At 36.0% G+C, this 22676-nt stretch overlaps 3 protein-coding genes across 5 annotated transcripts in view; all 3 read left to right on the forward strand.

Moving 5' to 3' along the window:
* The window catches only part of LOC121381743, a 308435-nt gene that overhangs the window by 137724 nt on the left and 148035 nt on the right, over positions 1 to 22676 (forward strand). The gene's annotated exons all lie outside the window — the stretch shown is intronic.
* Positions 1082 to 2554, forward strand: LOC121381742 (KRAB-A domain-containing protein 2-like). Its single transcript, XM_041511089.1, has one exon. It carries the CDS (start codon positions 1082 to 1084, stop codon positions 2552 to 2554), a length of 1473 nt encoding a protein of 490 aa, XP_041367023.1.
* The window catches only part of LOC121381906 (zinc metalloproteinase-disintegrin-like stejnihagin-B), a 36114-nt gene continuing 27014 nt past the window's right edge, over positions 13577 to 22676 (forward strand). For all 3 annotated transcript variants that reach the window (XM_041511311.1, XM_041511312.1, XM_041511313.1), the window contains exons 1-2: positions 13577 to 13865; positions 21356 to 21579. In XM_041511311.1, coding sequence (XP_041367245.1) covers positions 13790 to 13865; positions 21356 to 21579 — 300 coding nt within the window. In that variant the 5' untranslated portion in view covers positions 13577 to 13789. The remainder of the gene's footprint in view (positions 13866 to 21355; positions 21580 to 22676) is intronic.

A 22676-nucleotide genomic window follows, 5' to 3' on the forward strand; every position in this document is an offset into this window, starting at 1 on the left:
TATATGTACAGTATAGTGATACACTCTTCAGATGTACACACATTGCTACATGTTGTGTAGTTCAGAGTAAACGTAAACTTCGTTCAGTTGTGTTTATTTGTCAAAAACCTCAAGGACAAGATTGAATAGGATGCATGATGGCATGATGGATGGATGGATAGATAGATGGATGGCTATACTGAGGAAGGGTCGAGTGAGCGCACTCGTTGATGGACCAACTAGTGGATGGACACATGAACTGGAGGGAGGAAAAAGCGACTAATGGCCGGATTGATTGATTGATTGATCAATCGATTGATTGATTAATTGGTTTATTGATAGATAGACAGGCATACAGACAGATAGATATATAGATGGATGGATGGATGGATGGAATGATGGAATGATGGATTGATCGATCGATCGATTGATTGATTGATGGGATTGTTGGGTGGTTGGTTGATGGGCGAAATAATATATTAATGAACCTATGAGTGGAAGTTCGGACGAGCGGGCGGGTGGGTGAACAGAGAGATTGATGAATAGACGGTGAATGGAAGGACGAACGGAGTGTTGGACGCATTTGTATCAGAGTATGTTCCTATGGCATCAACAGAACAGAACAGTTGATTTCTCTCTGGCCGTTCAGCAACGGCATATATATATATATATGTTACAATTAATCTGTATAATCAGGTAATATGTATATTACCTGGTTTTTTCAGCTAATATGTATATTACCTGTTTCACTCAGGTAATATGTATATTAGCTGAAAAAATCAGGTAATATACATATTACCTGAAATATACTTCACTAATTTATACAGATGACCTGAAACGTGCAGAATGGTACTGACAAGTCTTTAGATCAATGTAGACCAAGTTCTCAGTTCAAAACAAATCTTTTGACCAATGTAGTCCAAGTTGGTCACAATACCTTTGATGTACATGTTCATTGTTAAATCATTTCATAGACAATGTTACAGTTAATCTGTAGAGCACAATAAAGTGTGCACAATAAAGTTGTGCCAGCCTGCTAGGGCTTCATTTGATTGGTAGGTATAAATATCCTGGTGAATGGTGTTCTCTGTCACTAGAAAAAATGGATCTAGAGGAGACTTTCAGGCATTCACTGTACACGAGTTATGGAGAGAATAAGTGTATCTTGCTACCTAAGGACGAATACATTAAGACTGTTGGCGAGTTGCTCATCAGAAAGAAGCCAAACCAGGAACATCCACTGTACTTCGCTACCATCGAGGAAACCTTTGACATCATCAAGCGCGCCCACATCGCTACTGGTCAAGGAGGACGAGACAAGATGATCAAGGAGATCAACAAGAAGTACGCCAACATCACCCAGGATGCTATTACCTTGTTCAAGTCCAAGTGCATCGAGTGCCAGAGAAAACGGAAACGGACAACTACTAAGGGAATTGTCGTCAAACCAATCCTGTCTAAGGACTTCAGTTCCAGAGCGCAAGTTGACCTCATCGACATGCAGTCTATGTGCCACGGTCAACACAAATGGATCATGGTGTACCAAGACCATCTTACCAAGTTCTGTATCCTGCGTCCTCTCACTTCTAAGCGTGCATCGGAAGTAGCTTATCAGTTGCTGGACATCTACCTTCTGCTGGGAGCCCCTTCAATACTACAAAGTGACAACGGGTCCGAATTCACAGCGCAAGTTATCACTGAGTTGAAGCAGATGTGGCCTGACCTCGTCATCGTTCATGGGAAGCCGAGACACCCCCAGAGTCAGGGTTCAGTGGAAAGAGCCAACTGCGACATAAAAGACATGTTGATTGCATGGATGAGTGACAATGACACACGGGACTGGACTGTTGTGCAATTTCAAAAGAACTCGAGCCATCACACTGGAATCAAGCGTTCTCCCTTTGCTGCTCTGTTTGGTGCCGATGCGAAGGTAGGATTGACATCATCCAGTCTCCCCCAAGATGTCACTGCAAGGTTGCAAACTGAAGACGACCTCCTGTCTGCAGTATCCCATCCAAACCCAGTCGAGCAATCCAGCGAGGAAGCAGAACCTGTACCAGTCTCACCCATCTCTGTACGTCAGGAGGAAATTAGCCTGCAGAGAGAGAGTGCCAGAGATGCCCAGTTCCAGCAGGCAGAGAGAATGGTCAAACGAAGTCGCATTGTGTTTTCTAGTGTGCAAATCGGAAGCAATGTGACAGTGCCCATTCCTTCGGTTGACAGAGGACGTGCAGATCCTAGGAACATCATCGGAGTTGTGACAGAGTGCAGTGACAACAAGTTGTACACAATTGCTGTAAAAGGAGGAATATTGGATCGAAACTACTCTAGAAACCAATTTGATGTGTGTGCTACGACCTTGTATTCACCCGATGATGTCTGTACAGATAAGGACATTTCCCTGCGTCAAGCTGTGCAACTGGACTCAAAATGCGGTGGACAAGGTTTCACGAGATGTAACTGTGCTGGAAGTAAGAGGTGTCAGACAAATCGATGTAAATGCTTCAAAGCCAGATTAGTGTGCAATTCCCGCTGCCATTCAAGCCTGCCATGCATAAACAAGAACTGTTGTTGATCAAAAGATCTTGTTGTTTGTTCTGCAGTAGTGCGTGTGTTGTGTGTTGCAAATGGTATGTGTTTTGAGCCAATAAAGATTGCCAGCATATTATTGTTTATAGTTATTCATTCAGTCAAAGAACAACCTTGTCAATACCATTCTGCACGTTTCAGGTAATCTGTATAAATTAGTGAAGTATATTTCAGGTAATATGTATATTACCTGATTTTTTCAGCTAATATACATATTACCTGAGTGAAACAGGTAATATACATATTAGCTGAAAAAATCATATACAGATTAATTGTATACATATATATATATATATATATATATATATATATATATATATATATATATATATATATATATCATATAATATCTTACATTTTCAGTGCAATCAAAGTATGTGATATTTTTCATATCACATACTTTAACCATTTGATAACTTTGCAAATTAGATGTAAATTAATCGAGGTCACGGCACTAGGTTTATTGACATTTAATCAAACGCACATGAGTGACACTCCATAATTGACGTATGCATTCATAGTCATCAAATAAAAACATTTCAATAGCAATTTTACACTGAAAGCTGTCCAGCGTTCAGAAAACAAAAAACGTTAGACCCTAGTTTATTTTGATGTAAGGACATCCAAAATGACGTCGTTCGAGTTTGACGTCATTTCCATTCAAAAATACACCGCGCCACATATTCTTACGTCATTTGAATATCGCGTAATGGCAGACTGGAATTAAAGTTGCGTGTACAGTTTACAAAAACACGTTATATTAAGCTTGAGATTATATGATAAAGAGATTATTACCCTCGTGTATTTTGGTATCGTCAATATCATATATTAGGAATAAAAATAATGTACTATGCTCGCCAGAGGCTCGCATAATACAATTTTTATTCCTAATATATGATATAGACGATACTGAAAAACACTCTGGTAATAACATTTATGTTATAGTTACATCATCCTTTTCCGAGAGATTCGTCTAGTTAGACCACGGTTATTGCGGCCGGTGAGTGACGGGTGTAATGATCGAGGGCGTAGCCCGAGATCTATTACACCCGTCACTCTGCTAAACATTTATATTTAATTTAATTTAATTACGGGTGTAATGATCGAGGGCGTAGCCCGAGATCTATTACACCCGTCACTCAGCGGCAGCAATAACCGTGGTCTAACTAGAAGAATCTCCAGTGACGGATGAGGTAACTAGCTTGTACCACGCCCCCATTACGACGCCTTCATGACGTCACCATGGTCGCAAAAACGTTTTATAATTTATTTTTAGCGGGTACATTTCACCTTGCTTCGTAGTCCGAATCGGTCGTAGCAAATGTGTGGGTTTTTGCAATTTATTGGGACTACCTTGGACTACTTGCTTCGGATTGGCCTATACGGGGAAACATGTCGGGAATACTAATTCATCTGACATTACAGGCGCGGATAGGCCTACAATGAGAGAGCACTGCGTAACCCCTCCTCGAAATTTGAAGTGCCCGGGGAAAAAATTAAATACAAATGTTTAGCAGGTGAATACAATGCATTTAATTTTATTATTATTATTTTTTTTTATAGTTTTCTCAGCTTAATAATCACAATGTACATAATATATATGTTGGTGAATTCTGGCACGTGTTTCGCCTAGCCCGAGTACTCTGCCTGTAAGAGAGCTAGACGGATATTTGGACATAAGTACGCTCTCATTACAGTCAGAGACCAAGCTATGTATTTTTTTGGCAATTCCCGACAACCTAAAAGTTGGAAAAGATTTCCGCTCTAATATGACAACAATCCTATGTTTGACGTTAAATACTGTTACATCGATCATTTTCGAGTTAATTAATTTTAAAAAATCCACTTATTAATCACTAATACACACACTACAGAAAGAAACCCGACAGCACCCACATTCAGCTAAGCTTCGGCAAACTCCGGACAGCAGAATTCTAAGTTCCCCGAGCTATATCGTGACGTTGCGTCACATGATCGCCCACTCAGCCATTCCGTCTACTAGGCGGAGTCGCCCACTGGGCGATCACGTGATCTACGTCACGAAATAGGTCACCGAGCTTTGTAATTCTTGCGACGGAGTGTCACGAAGCGTAGCATATATATATATATATATATATATATATATATATGTGTGTGTGTGTGTGTGACATGATGGTTTACAGGAGGATTGTATAAACATAAAACATTATATTAAAGTATTGCACATAATGCACAATAAACATGACTTAAATTGGGTAACGAAACCTACTAGCAATAAACAAAATACTTTTCGGCCAATTAGAAAAAACAAAAACAAAAAACAACAACGTAAACATCGTTAATGGCAGCTTAAACCATTAATACAAATCAAGTATGACAATATATTATATATAAAAAGTCCATTAATTTAAATTACTGAATGGTGTCATTGTTCGCTCTAAGAACACTGGTGCATATATTTACAATTATAGCCGTTTTAAAAAGCTAGTGATAATATTTAATGAGTTTGCTCATTTTTAAGTGTACTTATTATTTTATTATTCATAAGCTGACTACACTTATAAGTATTGGGCTGTTTATAATAAATGTAAAAGCTTTTTATGGGAATTTTCAAAACATTGACATACATATGAATAAATAGCAGAATTTGTCTCCAATTTTATCCATATCCTATAACGTACATAATCTATCTTCTCAAAGTATATAATTCCAGCGTCCAGTTTAAACCGATAAACAGTGATTTGACATACTAAACTTTAAAATAGTAGTCCATAACCTTTGAGGGTTAAAGTTAAAATTGGTTTTTGTTTAACCACACCACTACCCTCCACATTGATTTATTAATCATTGGCTATTGGATGTTAAACATTTGGTAATTTTGATATATAGTTTAAGAGAGGAAAGCCGCTACATTTAGCTATCAGTGGCAAAGGATCATTTAGATCCACTATCCCATACAACGGCCTTTGATATACCAGTTGTGGTACTCTGGCTGGAACAAGAAATAACCCAATGTAAACGTTTGAGGGATTACATTAAAACTATTTTTAAAAATTAAACTGTTGCTTGAAAAGTGTATAAGTATTGCCTCTAGAGGTTACAGATATGTTGTTACTCCAGGTTTGGAAATATTGATTCATTTTGTGTTTTTTGTGAGCCAGTTTAGTGATAAAAATTACTGCGATGCTCAAACATCACATCATCACATACACCTAAGTTGTTTAAAATAATTTTAACTGCTGTAATCCAGTTATATTTAGTACCTTTACATAAATAATTTCTTATAACATTATTTTAACTGCTGTAATCCAGTTATATTTAGTACCATTACATAAATAATCTCTTATAACATTATTTTAACTGCTGTAATCCAGTTATATTTAGTACTTTTACATAAATAATCGCTTAACATTATTTTAACTGCTGTAATCCACTTATATTTAGTACCATTACATAAATAATCTCTTATAACATTATTTTAACTGCTGTAATCCAGTTATATTTAATACCATTACATAAATAATCTTTTATAACATTATTTTAACTGCTGTAATCCAGTTATATTTAGTACCTTTATAATAAATAATCTCTTAACATTATTTTAACTGCTGTAATCCAGTTATATTTAGTATCATTACATAAATAATCTCTTATAACATTATTTTAACTGCTGTAATCCAGTTATATTTAATACCATTACATAAATAATCTCTTATAACATTATTTTAACTGCTGTAATCCTCTTAGCTGTAATCCATTATATTTAATACCATTACATAAATAATCTCTTAACATTATTTTAACTGCTGTAATCCAGTTATATTTAATACCATTACATAAATAATCTCTTATAACATTATTTTAACTGCTGTAATCCAGTTATATTTAGTACCATTACATAAATAATCTCTTAACATTATTTTAACTGCTGTAATCCAGTTATATTTAGTACCATTACATAAATAATCTCTTAACATTATTTTAACTGCTGTAATCCAGTTATATTTAGTAGCATTACATAAATAATCTCTTAACATTATTTTAACTGCTGTAATCCAGTTATATTTAGTACCTTTAGATAAATAATCTCTTATAACATTATTTTAACTGCTGTAATCCAGTTATATTTAGTACCATTACATAAATAATCTCTTAACATTATTTTAACTGCTGTAATCCAGTTATATTTAGTACCATTACATAAATAATCTCTTATAACATTATTTTAACTGCTGTAATCCAGTTATATTTAGTACCTTTACATAAATAATCTCTTAACATTATTTTAACTGCTGTAATCCAGTTATATTTAGTACCATTACATAAATAATCTCTTAACATTATTTTAACTGCTGTAATCCAGTTATATTTAGTACCATTACATAAATAATCTCTTATAACATTATTTTAACTGCTGTAATCCAGTTATATTTAGTACCATTACATAAATAATCTCTTAACATTATTTTAACTGCTGTAATACAGTTATATTTAGTGCCTTTACATAAATAATCTCTTAACATTATTTTAACTGCTGTAATCCAGTTATATTTAATAGCATTACATAAATAATCTCTTAACATTATTTTAACTGCTGTAATCCAGTTATATTTAGTACCATTACATAAATAATCTCTTAACATTATTTTAACTGCTGTAATCCAGTTATATTTAGTACCATTACATAAATAATCTCTTATAACATTATTTTAACTGCTGTAATCCAGTTATATTTAGTACCATTACATAAATAATCTCTTAACATTATTTTAACTGCTGTAATCCAGTTATATTTAGTACCATTACATAAATAATCTCTTAACATATTTTAACTGCTGTAATCAGTCCTTTAACTCTTAACATTATTTTAACTGCTGTAATCCAGTTATATTTAATAGCATTACATAAATAATCTCTTAACATTATTTTAACTGCTGTAATCCAGTTATATTTAGTACATAAATAATCTCTTAACATTATTTTAACTGCTGTAATCCAGTTATATTTAATAGCATTACATAAATAATCTCTTAACATTATTTTAACTGCTGTAATCCAGTTATATTTAGTACCTTTACATAAATAATCTCTTATAACATTATTTTAACTGCTGTAATCCAGTTATATTTAGTACCATTACATAAATAATCTCTTAACATTATTTTAAGTGCTGTAATCCAGTTATATTTAGTGTCTTTACATAAATAATCTCTTAACATTATTTTAACTGCTGTAATCCAGTTATATTTAATAGCATTACATAAATAATCTCTTAACATTATTTTAACTGCTGTAATCCAGTTATATTTAGTACCTTTACATAAATAATCTCTTATAACATTATTTTAACTGCTGTAATCCAGTTATATTTAGTACCTTTACATAAATAATCTCTTAACATTATTTTAACTGCTGTAATCCAGTTATATTTAGTACCATTACATAAATAATCTCTTAACATTATTTTAACTGCTGTAATCCAGTTATATTTAGTACCATTACATAAATAATCTCTTATAACATTATTTTAACTGCTGTAATCCAGTTATATTTAGTACCATTACATAAATAATCTCTTAACATTATTTTAACTGCTGTAATACAGTTATATTTAGTGCCTTTACATAAATAATCTCTTAACATTATTTTAACTGCTGTAATCCAGTTATATTTAATAGCATTACATAAATAATCTCTTAACATTATTTTAACTGCTGTAATCCAGTTATATTTAGTACCTTTAGATAAATAATCTCTTATAACATTATTTTAACTGCTATATTTAGTACCATTACATAAATAATCTCTTATAACATTATTTTAACTGCTGTAATCCAGTTATATTTAGTACCATTACATAAATAATCTCTTAACATTATTTTAACTGCTGTAATACAGTTATATTTAGTGCCTTTACATAAATAATCTCTTAACATTATTTTAACTGCTGTAATCCAGTTATATTTAATAGCATTACATAAATAATCTCTTAACATTATTTTAACTGCTGTAATCCAGTTATATTTAACATTATTTTAACTGCTGTATCCAGTTATATTTAATAGCATTACATAAATAATCTCTTAACATTATTTTAACTGCTGTAATCCAGTTATATTTAGTACCTTTAGATAAATAATCTCTTATAACATTATTTTAACTGCTGTAATCCAGTTATATTTAGTACCATTACATAAATAATCTCTTAACATTATTTTAACTGCTGTAATACAGTTATATTTAGTGCCTTTACATAAATAATCTCTTAACATTATTTTAACTGCTGTAATCCAGTTATATTTAATAGCATTACATAAATAATCTCTTAACATTATTTTAACTGCTGTAATCCAGTTATATTTAGTACCTTTAGATAAATAATCTCTTATAACATTATTTTAACTGCTGTAATCCAGTTATATTTAGTACCATTACATAAATAATCTCTTAACATTATTTTAACTGCTGTAATCAAGTTATATTTAATACCATTACATAAGTTATCTCTTAACATTATTTTAACTGCTGTAATCCAGTTATATTTAGTACCTTTACATAAATAATCTCTTAACATTATTTTAACTGCTGTAATCAAGTTATATTTAATACCATTACATAAGTTATCTCTTAACATTATTTTAACTGCTGTAATCAAGTTATATTTAATACCATTACATAAGTTATCTCTTAACATTATTTTAACTGCTGTAATCAAGTTATATTTAATACCATTACATAAGTTATCTCTTAACATTATTTTAACTGCTGTAATCAAGTTATATTTAATACCATTACATAAGTTATCTCTTAACATTATTTTAATTGCTGTAATCAAGTTATATTTAATACCATTACATAAGTAATCTCTTAACATTATTTTAACTGCTGTAATCCAGTTATATTTAGTACCTTTACATAAATAATCTCTTAACATTATTTTAACTGCTGTAATCAAGTTATATTTAATACCATTACATAAGTTATCTCTTAACATTATTTTAACTGCTGTAATCCAGTTATATTTAGTACCTTTACATAAATAATCTCTTATAACATTATTTTCTTACACACCCATTGGTGAGAACATCATGCGTTATTTTTTATAACACGTGGTTGTTTACACATGTACGTGTGCTAACAATTTCAAGTCATACGACTGGCTGCTCCTAAGTGATGACCAGGTCACACTGCCATACATCCAATAAAAAAACTACACGATGGAAATCGATTACATTGTGACGTATAGTTAACCTGACAATCATGGGTCTGTGACGCATACGTTAGCTACAAGTGCAACGGCTGTTAATAAATGTTAGCAGAATTAATTTATTTTTAAATTTGCTTAAAATCTGGCTTTTTTTAGGATATGTAAGAAATAGAATACTACATTAGTGGCCGTTAGATACCATTTATCTCACAACTCGTTTAAAAACGTATCAAAATCGCTTTCGCTCGTTAGATACATTTTAAAACAACTCGTTGTGACATAAATGGTATTTAACGGCCACTCATATAGTATTATATACGTATACATTGTAAAACAACTCGTTGTGAGATAAATGATATCTAACGGCCACTCATGTAGTAGTATATATGTATACATTGTAAAACAACTCGTTGTGAGATAAATGGTATCTAATGGCCACTCATGTAGTATTGTATACGTATACATTGTAAAACTACTCGTTGTGAGATAAATGGTATTTAACGGCCACACATGTATTATTCTCTATTTGTAAAATAAGGATACCGGCCTCGGTGGCGTCGTGGTTAGGCCATCGGTCTACAGGCTTGTAGGTACTGGGTTCGGATCCCAGTCGAAGCATGGGATTTTTAATACAGATACCGACTCCAAACCCTGAGTGAGTGCTCCGCAAGGCTCAATGGGTAAACCACTTGCACCGACCAGTGAACCATAACTGGTTCAACAAAGGTCATGGTTTGTGCTATCCTGCCTGTGGAAAGTGCAAATAAAAGATCCCTTGTTGCTAATCAGAAATAGTAGCCCATGAAGTGGCGACAGCGGGTTTCCTCTCAAAATCTGTGTGGTCCTTAACCATATGTCTGACGCCATATAACCGTAAATAAAATGTGTTGAGTGCGTTGTTAAATAAAACATTTCTTTCTTTCTGTAAAATAAGGAAGATAGCTTTAGTTGTTTTTCCGAGACAACACGTGCCAAATAACAAACAATTCTTCTTTGGACAATCAAGTCTTCCTAGCTCACCATATAGCATAAAACTCCACTGCAGATTCTACTACATATGTACATGTATGCATCACAGCATATCGTTATTATTATTTGTAACTGGTGCGGAGTCTAGCCCAGTCGGTGGAGGACCAAGCCCCGCCCACCCACCTTCCTCGCTGGACCTATACTGTGATTGGATGTTTCCCGTGCCTATCAGTACACCACAACTGATAGATCATATACTATGGTATGTGTTGTCCTGTCTGTGAGAAACAGTAAATAAAAGATTCACTTCTGGTAATGGAAAAATGTATAACTTTTCCTCTGAAGACTGTTTCAGAATTACCAAATGTTTACCATCCAACAGCCAATGATATATTAATCAATGTGATCTAGTGCTGATGTTAAACAAGAACAACAGTATTTTTAAATACATGTATATGTAACATCACTGCATTAATTTAATACATTCCAGTTGCTTTTTTTTTTCTTCTGAAGGAGGCGACATGTCAAAAGTTGATTTATAGTCAACTGTGAAGCATACATTCATTAAGTAGCAGTACAGACAGAACAACAAAAAACAACTACAAATGTTTTAAAGACTCTATATGTGGCAACCTGTAATCAGCGGCCACCTGTCTTAAGCTGCCACTTTTATATATTCCCTTGTGTGATCGCTTAAGACAGGTTTGACTGTATATGCAACAGCACTGCATGCACCTCGTTACTCCAGTTCAAAGAGAAACCAGAAACACCTTCATATGCTTCCCCGCCACAAAGAGCATTCAACTGACGGACTCCTGTTAACATATTTCTCTTATGTTCCTCGCTAAATGACTAGATCCCTTTTTGTGTGTTTAACTTGTGACACGCACGTAAAGGTTACGACAAACGTCTCCGACATACCACGATTTCCGTATGCAGTTTCCTGGTGCGTCGAGCCACATGCCTGTGCCCTGGACAGCGCGAGTCCGGGCCACGTGCAGTCAATAGGTCATCTAACAGTGTGTGGATGGTAAAACACATAAATCATATATCTATAAACTACGGCGATTTGTTATATGCATATCAGTCAAAATGTTAAAACAATCGGGCCGAATTTACGAAGCCTGTTTTTCCTAGACGGTGTCGGCCCGATATGTTTTAATTAACTGATTAATACATCGTATGGTACTATACTATGCTGTATTGTACACAGAAATCTCCGACACGCAAGCATGCACACACAACTATCTATCTGCCTGTCCGTCCGTCTGTCCCTCCATCCATCCATCCATTTATCCGTCTATCTATCTATCTATCTATTTATCTGTCTGTCTACATGTATACCTGTCTGTCTATCTATCTGTATGTCTATCTGTCTCTCTCTCTGTCTATCTATCTATCTATCTATCTCTTTCTATCTATCTATCTATATACGTGTATATCTGTATATCTATGTATCTGTCTGTCTATATATTTATATATCTATGTCAATTCGTCCGTCTGTATCTCGTGTGTTTGTCTATCTGCCTGCCTGCCTGCCTGCCTGCCTGTCTATATATATATATGTCTATCAGTCTGTCTGCATATCTGCCTGTCTATTTGTCCATCTGTCTATATACATCTCTAGATCTCTATATATGTAGACCTATGTCTGTCAGTCTGACTGTTTATAATTTCTGTTATCTCGTTACACCAGGATATCTCGAGGATGAGATATTGTGTCGTTTTTTTTCACCAATAACTACCATGGTTACATCGATACGTCGTTATTTCGAAAAGCTATGCCCTACAACATCCATATACCGACTGACTGCTTTATGAGCGTGCACTGGTTAACTTTTTGTAGATAGAGTAAATAAAGAGTTGGTGTATAAAGAGTTTTGACTGACTTATTTGTTCGGTGTTCAGTTTTAGAGAGGTTTCGGGTTTAGAGAGATACCCTTGCGTAAATCAAGGGACCGTGGAAAAAAAAAACGACCGGTCTTCCGAGAATTCCTGCATAGAGAGGGTTGGGTCTTAGGGGGTTTCACTGTATCCAAGATATGAACATATACATTTATATCTGTGTGTGTGTGTGTGTGTGTGTGTGTGTGTGTGTGTGTGTGTGACTGTGTCTGTGTGTGTGTGTGTGTGTGTGTGTGTGTGTGTGTGTGTGTGTGTATGTGTGTACTGGGCTTTTTGTTTAGCGTTCTTTGTTTATCACTTTTGAAATATTGTGTGTCTGTGTGTGAGTGTGAGTGTGTGTGTGTCAGTGTGTGTGTGTGTGTGTGTGTCTGTGTGTGTGTCTGTGTGTGTGTGTGTCTCTGTGTGTGTGTCTGCGTGTGTGTGTCTGTGTGTCTGTGTGTGTGTGTCTGTGTGTGTGTGTGTGTGTGTGTGTGTGTGTGTGTGTGTGTGTGTGTGTGTGTGTGTGCTGGGGGATAGTACATCCGTTCATTTGTCAATGCTTGCGTGAGTAGATAGACACAGAGGGATACGCAAATGGAAAGCAGTATCTAAAATGACTTTCGATAATAGAATAAACTGTCGAAAACACCATTTGTGTATGTATAATAATTCTATTTTTACATTTTGATTCAGATTCGTGACTGCAGGATCAAAATGTTCTTTGATACCAATACTCTTTATAATTATGCATGAAAGTAAATAAGTATCCGATGAACCGAGTCCCAGTATCGTGATTGTTCAGTAAATCGACTTTGTTTACTCATGAGCTTGAACAAATATACCTCGAGTTATCTACCTTGTGCCTTCGGTTATAAACTGGTAACAAGTTCGGGGCATCGCAGGCGCCAAGTCATGCGGACTGTGACGTCCAATGGCTTTTCCTTTACCTGGTTAGTGAAACAAGCCGGGTCGCATTTACCTATAAACGACATCTACTTAAAACGCTGAGTAATAACTCGGTCCCGTGTGTCACCGTTATTATTTACTTGTTTAAGTATTTTGCGAAATAAAGAGAAAATAATGATCTAGTCATGTGGAAAAGGCGACTCAAAAACTAGTCACGACAACGTACCTGTAATAAGTGGAGTACCCGTATTCGTAAAGGCAGTTGTTGGCCAAACCATGGAGGTGATGAGTTCTACCCGTGTAGCAGTGTTTATATTTGTGACAATATGTCTGTTGACTGTGTACACTTCAGGTAAGAGAGTTGTGATACATTATTCCATGTATATTATATGTCTGTCCTACCATTTGTCTTATCATTTCATACCTTGGTCCTTTCTTCTTTCCATTTACCCTCTCTGTATATTTTTTCTTTTTCTCTCTATAACTGTCTTTTTATCTTTTTTCTTCTTCTTCTGTCATTCCGTCTCTCCGTGTTTGTGTACTTCATTGACTGACTGATTGACCGACTGATTAATTAAATGATTCATTCATTCATTTATTCATTCTTCAATCCATTTAATTTGTCTCTTTGTCTCTCTATGGTTCTTTCTGTCCGAATTAATACATTTTCTTCCTTATTATAGTTATATACATTTTATTCTTCATTGATAATAATATTTCCATATACATACCATTGACACACACTAGCCAATGTGTTGGGGTGTCGTTAAACATTCATTCATCCATTCGTTCATTCCATATTATAAGCAGACAATTATACACAAATGAAGGTAAGAGTATTTCTTTTATTACCTTTAATGTTCATCGGATTAAAATAAAATAGTGAAAGTACTAATAACCGGATTCATAAAAGCATTGTGTACCACGAATGCTCTTCACTCGTATGTCACAGCAATTTACAGTTATTTGTAAGGTATTGATCGCGTTTACACTTCTGACGTAAATTGTTACAGCAGCTGTTACAGGCGTTGCCGGGCAGTTAAATCACTTACCTAGCGATTATCGAACGCGTTTATAACACACACACACACACGCTCGCTCGCTCTCTCTCTCTCTCTCTCTCTCTCTCTCTCTCTCTCTCTCTCTCTCTCTCTCTCTCTCTCTCTCTCTCTCTCACACACACACACACCATCGCTCTCACTCTCTGTTACTCTATCTCTCACTGTCTGTTTCTGTGTCTGTCTGTCTATCTCTCCCTCCCCCTCTCTCTGTCTCTCTCTGTCTCTCTCTCTCTCTCTCTCTCTCTCTCTCTCTCTCTCTCACACACCATCCCCCTCACTCTCTCTCTCTCTCCTCACTGTCTCTTTTTCTCTCTCTGTCTATCTCTCCTCTCCCCTCTCTCTGTCTCTCTCTCTCTCTCTCTCTCTCTCTCTCTCTCTCTCTCTCTCTCTCTCTCTCTCTCTCTCTCTCTCTCTCTCTCTCTCTCTCTCTTGTTTACAAGTTCTTTCATTTTCTTTTTCGTGGAGTCTCGACCAGGGACGTTTTGTTTACTTACATCTTGTTATTTTCTTTTGAACAAAATGGATTTGAATGTTTAGTAGTGAACCTTGTTTTTTCGGTTTCCTTTTACAGCATTTCATATCAGTAATATTTTGTTATTGTCTAATCGTCAGTCTGTCTGTCCGTCTATCTATCTGGCACGCATGTCTAGATGTTTTTAATTTCACAAAATTAGTATTAATGTCACAACGTTGCGTCAATACCTCTTGGACTTCGTTTGGGACAGAGATACCACTCGGGAGATGATTAAATTTGCCATTGTCATAACACAAAATAAATTTTAAAAAATCACCTATATTATTTTCATAGCCTTCACATACGTTTTGATTAAAGTTTCGTTCTACACAGCGGTGACTAATACCTCATTAAATTGGTATTAAAAATTACATCCCGGATATTAATAATAAATAAATCTGTGATGTCATTAAGTCATCCGTACTGTGGACCAATGATACGGTTGGTTACGTCCGTGATCGATGTCTGGGATGCATTTAACCATGACTAATGCAATTACGCATGATTGATCTCACCCGGACTGTCACTTCCAACTATCGCCAAAATTAATCAACCACCTTTAAACAAAACCACATTTATACATCCTCGAGTGGAGGATCTGGGCCTGTCTAGAATGTTAGGGATGGGGTGGGAAAGCCACCGGCACACAGATTCGGTGAAAAATTAGTATCATGTACACGTGCAGGTTGAGATGTCGAATAGCAGTGTCAAAGAAAGCGCTCACTTGATGTGTGGTCGGTCTAGGATCAATCCCCGTCGGTGGGCCACTGGGGTATTTCTCGCCATTGCGTGGCGGCAGAGGGTTTTCTATCTCAGTATCTGCGTGGTCCTTAACCCAATATTATGTCCGACGTCAAATAACCGTCGTTTCATTTTAACATAAATAAAACGTATTATTATATAACATTTAGTGAAATATCTTAAAATATCAGTGAAATAAAAGTGTTATCAGTCACTCAGTGACGATAACACATTTTAGAGTGAAAATGTCACTGTTTCACTCTAAAATGTGCTATCGTCACTGTAGAAAGTGTTATCTTCACTGTAAGAAAGCCGGGACTATTTAGCTGCTGGTATTTTAAAAATAAAGGTAAACTGTCAAAAGTTATATAATAAATAGAAATTTTCATGTTTTTTGTTAAATATGATTTATATCTCATCTCGAAAAGTTTGCAATCATATCACACTCGTCGCGCAAGCGCGACTCGTGAGATATGATTGCAAACTTCACTCGATGAGATATAAATCATATATGACAAATACATGAAGTATCCTCTATTTCTTTGTTTTTGTTAAATAAAGCGTTTATCAGTCTTAACTTCCACGTGCTACAATTGCGACATTTGGTTTAAAACGATTAGCACATCCACTAGCGTCACCCTTCGGCTAAATGAAATGTTATTAAGTGTTGCAACATGTACTTTGTCTCAGACACTATCATGTTATGTTCCTTCAGGCTTAGGTTCGGAGTCCGTGCAACATATATGAACACAAAAAAGAGTAAGCATTTGTTGGTAGTAACTTTTACCATTACAGGCCTGGGGTGAGAACCCGGATGTACTCCGTATGACGCAAGCAAATAATGTTAGATACTCTCTAACCTCACAGACACGATAGCTCATACACTGACCTTTAAAGGTACTGTGTCAAAGTTGCAATAACAGTGGTTCCCCAAAACGTATTTATTAATTTTTTGCTTTGAAATATATATATATTTTTTTTGCTTTGAAACATATTTATTAATTTTTGCTTTGAAACCTTCATCTATATGCCTATGAAAAAATACGACCAAATCATTCCATTTACTAGCAGAAGAAAAGGTATTTTAGGGGGAATCTTGAGCGTGTCGCACGCATTAACTAGTGACGTCACTGTTTTATGCGTACACATTCAACACACTAAGGTATTTTTCCATAATTATTTGCTAACAACTGACAAAGAAACAGAGATGTTGACCATGCTATGTGTAGCCACAAATTTGTCATCCGGTATAAGACTTTTAATTTTTTTTTATTCTTGAGTTAATTATGAAATGATTATGTGTGGGAATAATTAATTTGTAGTTATTTATTATAGCAAAAATAGTGAAAATAGTAACATATTGTGTTTCAGCTTTGACATAGGACCTTTAATGTACCCCTTTTGCGTCTCTGATTTGAACCGTAGAAACCGTATATGCACTACATCATCAAGGCCGGTCACCATAATAAAGCAAGGAAGGAAATGTTTTATTTAACGACGCACTCAACACATTTTATTTACGGCTATATGGAAATGTTTTATTTAACGACGCACTCAACACATTTATTTACGGTTATATGACGTCAGCGGTTATATGACGTCGGACATATGGTTAAGGACCACACAGATATTGAGAGAGGAAACCCGCTGTCACCACTTTATGGGCTACTCTTTTCGGATAGCAGCAAGGTATCATTTATATGCACCATCCCGCAGACAGAATAGTACATACCACGGCCTTTGTTATACCAGTTATGGAGCACTGGCTGAAATGAGAATTAGCCCAATGGGGCCACCAACGAGGATCGATCCTAGACCGATCGCGCATCAAACGAAAACTTTACAACTGGGCTACGTCAAGCTACTTGTTCTAATAAGGTGCAAACTAGTATCCAAGTAGCACTGATTTAGGGCTAAAGTTCAAAGTATTGTCCACGTAGCACTGATTAAAGACTAAAGTCTAAAACCTTTTCAAGTTACATTCACGAAATGTCCGTATGAATCTGTCGCTGACATTTAGCATTAAACATTTCTGACTGAGCCTATATTTGTTCAAAATGACCTACGTTTGACATTTACCAATGACTTAGGACGTGATACAATTTACGCCGAACTATTTGCTCGCGGTGTTTTAATGGCAGTTACTTGATACTATCTCCTGAACGAATGACTTTTAATGGTGTGACAGCTTAGGCGAGCTAATAACAATAACGAGGAACACATTTGGTATGCAGATGACGTGTGATAAGTGGAATACAATTTTTAAATAATTGATCCCAAGGCATAATGAACATGGATATAATAATATCACTGTGAGAGACTGACAGCGGATATTGGGACTGTCGTAATGACAAATCTTGTTAGAAAAAGTAGAGAATATATATATATATATTATTTAATTAAAAATTTAAATTGCGACTTTACGGCGAATTACTATAGCAGTTAAATTTACAATTTCGATCGACGTTTACATATTCAGAATTAACTGTTAGCGTAATTGTTTGCTAAAAATCTTAAATAATATAAAGTCTATAATTACTGTATTATCAGTTATAACTGTCATTTATATGTTAAAATGAATTTAGTACCATAGTTCAATCGTGGTGCCAAGATATATAGTAAGAGTACACATGTAGCTACGACAGTACCAATATCCGGTGTCGGTCCTACACAGTGAATACATGAAAAGTAATACAAATGTAGTCTAAAAGAGTAAAGCAAATACATACATGCCCGACTTCCTTCAGCTCGCAAACCCTCACACAACAAAGCAGCAGAAACAAAAACAACAACAATAACAATAATAACAATAACAACAAAGCTGACAAAAAACCCCACAAAAGCCCACACAAAATCCTGAAAACGATATCAACAAACCAACACCATTACTATAAATCAGTTTCCTTCTAAAGATATAAATAATGTAAGATACTTTATTTTTGTACTTTGTTTTTTGTTTACATGGAAACAATCATCGTAGATTTAATAGCTTGTGTCTGTCTGTCTGTCTGTCTAACTGTCTGTCTGTCCGACTGACATGTCTGTCTGAGTCTGAATTCGTAAAAATCACCAACAAAATAAAACACACAAAACCAGAAAACCCCAACGAACGACACCAAAACAAAATGCATGGTCTTTCAAATAATTAGATCAGTATTGATGAAATATAATGTTTTTAGTTGCTATAAACAGACATTTTTGTTACAATATATCACATCGTAAAGTCTAAGCAGAACTGATAAATCAATTATCATACCAACATCCTACACAGGAACCGCTTAGAAATAATTACTTATTATTCATGTACCACCTGTAGATCAATTCCACGCTTTCGCATGCGTGAACACCTATTATGTCTTTTTAAAGAACCAATGAAGTACAATTTAATCGTCTTTAGACTCAGTGAAATATAGCGTTAGATAAATCAATTTAAACTAAAGCTGTCTTGTTAATGAATGCAATTTTGTTGGGTTTTAGGTAATAAATTTAATATCTACTGGGTTATATTTTGTCTATTGATATTAATTTTCTTCGATACTCACATCCAATTATGCTTCATGGTGACTGACCTAAGAACAGAGTTCAGATAGGTATACGCATAATATATACTCAATGTCTGTCTGCCTGCCTGCCCGCCTGACTGCCTGCCTGCCCGCCTGCCTACCTGCCTGTCTGATTGCTCGCTTGCCTGTCTGTCTGTTTGTGTCTGTCTGTTTGTTTGTGACTGTCTGTCTGTGTCTATCTGTCTGTCTGTCTGTTTATGTCTGTCTGTGTCTATCTGTCTGTCTGTTTCTATTTGGCTTTCTGTCAATTAGGACAGAGGTTAATGGTTAGTGATAAAAGTAGCCTGAGTTGTGTATTCCCTCTGAGATATTGCCGGCAGTGAGATACGAACCCAGTACCCATCACTCTAAAATGGATGAACCACTGCAACGTCGATGTCTGTTAACTGGTTCCTCGTACAGACGTCATAGTTGTGCGATATGTAGCGGAATCGATCTCCATCAGCGGATACATTCAGTTATTTCCCGTTCCTGTCAGTGCTCTACAACTGGCATACAAAGGACATAATATGAGTCTTTCTTTCCGGCGAGAATGGATATAAAATACGCTTTGCTGGTAATCGAGAGGGGTAGTTTATGTGGCAACAGCGGGTTTCTTGTTTTCAGTCCCCACTTTGAATGCCAATACCATGTTAGACACCTGATAGTATTTGATTAAACTCTGTGCTGGGTGTAGTTTTAAAAAGGGCGCTAAAGCGGCTTTGGGATAATTGCAAGAATGTGATATAGAAATTGAATACATGCTGAAAAACATTTCTCCAATAACATAAGCTGATGTCAACTGATCTAATTTCAGAGACTTCACCAAATGTCACATTTCTCACGTTTCCGTCTAATTGTGTAGATCCCGTTATCAAGGCGAGTAATGTACTTACGTACTAAAAAGACGAATCAAGTGTCACATTACCGAATGCGGGTTATTGCGTGTGAATAACTTAGATCACCCCCCACAAAAAAAACCCACAAAAAAAACACAACCAACCACAGCTACAGAACATTAGTTTTTTAAAGCCTTTTCAGCTGACTAACTCACACGCAACTGTGCTATTAAGTATGGTTTACAACCGAGGTTCGAATCTAATAACGACCTATGCGCCAAGGACAATAGCTCGCTAACCCTCTCTCCGCCGATCTCTAGCACCGCTCTTATATATTACACCATACGTTGACATGAATATGAATGAATGAATGTTTAACGACACCCCAGCACGAAAAATACATCGGCTATTTGGGTGTCAAACTATGGTAATGCAAATAAATAAAGTGATGATCAACATCAATATAAAAATTCAAGGTTTAAACAAAAACAGTGTAAAGAACTGTGCAAAAATACAAATACAAATATCACAGAATTTTACGGACACCGAATTTTACTCTAAACTTCAATTTGTGCTGTATTGGCCATTCTCAAAGAGAATGTTACACCCCTGCACCACGGTGAGGTTACAGCACGCGCAGGGGTTGCCATGAATATAGGCCTGTAATTATAAAATAAATTTAACTCGCCTTCTAGTTCTAAGGAATATGGATAATAAGTTTGCTGGCTTTATCAATAAATACATTTTAAATCCACTAAAACCAATGCAGTTACAGAAAAAAAAAAAAAAAAAAAAAATAGATAATAAAATAATTAAAAATAAATAAATAAAATAAAATTAAATTAAACTAAATTAAATTAAATTAAATAATAAATAAATAAAAATAATAGAATAGAACACAACACAACACAACACAAGAGAACACAACATGAGAACACAACACAACACAACACAACACAACACAACACAACACAATACACTACACTGCACTGCACTGCAACGCAACGCAACACAATACAATACAATACAATAAAAATGAAACAAAAAAATAAAACAAAAATATAATTCCATAGATGAGTGTAGCTTAAAAGTATATAGTGATGATATAAGTTTTAATTATTCACAACTGATTATTTTTGTTTCAGCTGACATCGCATACGTTCAAATCTCCAAACAGAGTATCACAGAAAGCAGAGGCTGTCGTCTTCCAAAAAGAATCGGTGTGTCTGTACGTGTGGACAACGAAACTCTGTCTCTCGAACTCACCCGAAACGATGACGTCGATTCCAATGCTCCACTATTTTTGTTCAAGGAAGATGGGATAGAGAAGAAGAAAACAGTAGTTAAGGAACTGTTGATTGATAACCAGGTAAAAACAAAATCAACAACGTAATGCAATACAATATATACTCTTCAAAAAAAGAAACGCAAAAGGGTACAAATGGGTTATAACTCCGATTTTATGTTTCCTACCGGTTCATGCTTTGTGAATATAAGGTCATTGCATGTCCCAAACACATTCCCACGGTTACATTCGATAAAACGCAGCTACTGTACAATAAAGTTCCAAAATGTGAATATTCGCAAAAACGCAGCCACGTGCAAACCATGTCACCACTGCACGTGCGTTGTATGCACGTGCAACATGAACACCGACAGTATAAAAGTGCAGGGTGTTCGCTTGCCTGGCCTCTGTATCTGGCCGACAGTTGACAATCCAGGACATGCCACGTCTCAGTGAACCGCAGAGAAACAATGCCATCGGCCGACTAGACGCAGGCGAATCCAGAACGGCCATTGCCAGGGCATTCCATGTGTCCCCAAGCACCATCTCCAGACTGTGGGACCGTTACCAGCAACATGGATCAACACGTGACCTCCCTAGATCCGGTCGACCACGGGTCACTACCCCCGGGCAGGACCGCTACATCCGGGTACGCCACCTTCGGGAACGATTGACTACTGCCACCTCCACAGCCGCAGCAATACCAGGTTTGCGCAGGATATCCGACCAGACCGTACGGAACCGCCTACGTGAGGTAGGAATTCGTGCCAGACGTCCAGTTCGAGGTGTCATCTTAACACCACAACACCGTCGACTCCGACTGCAGTGGTGCCAGATTCATCGACAATGGCCTCAACTGCGATGGAGACAGGTGTGGTTCAGTGACGAGTCCCGATTTCTGCTCCGACGTCATGATGGAAGATGTCGCGTGTATAGGCGTCGTGGTGAACGTTATGCGGCAAACTGCGTGCAGGAAGTGGACAGATTCGGCGGGGGTAGTGTCATGGTGTGGGCAGCCATCTCACACACTGGCAGAACTGACCTGGTCCACGTGCAGGGCAACCTGAATGCACAGGGCTACATTGACCAGATCCTCCGGCCACACATCGTTCCAGTTATGGCCAACGCCAACGCAGTGTTCCAACATGACAACGCCAGGCCTCACACAGCACGTCTCACAA

The sequence above is a fragment of the Gigantopelta aegis genome, chromosome 9, assembly GCF_016097555.1.
Source record: "Gigantopelta aegis isolate Gae_Host chromosome 9, Gae_host_genome, whole genome shotgun sequence".
Classification (NCBI taxonomy): Eukaryota; Metazoa; Mollusca; class Gastropoda; order Neomphalida; family Peltospiridae; genus Gigantopelta; species Gigantopelta aegis.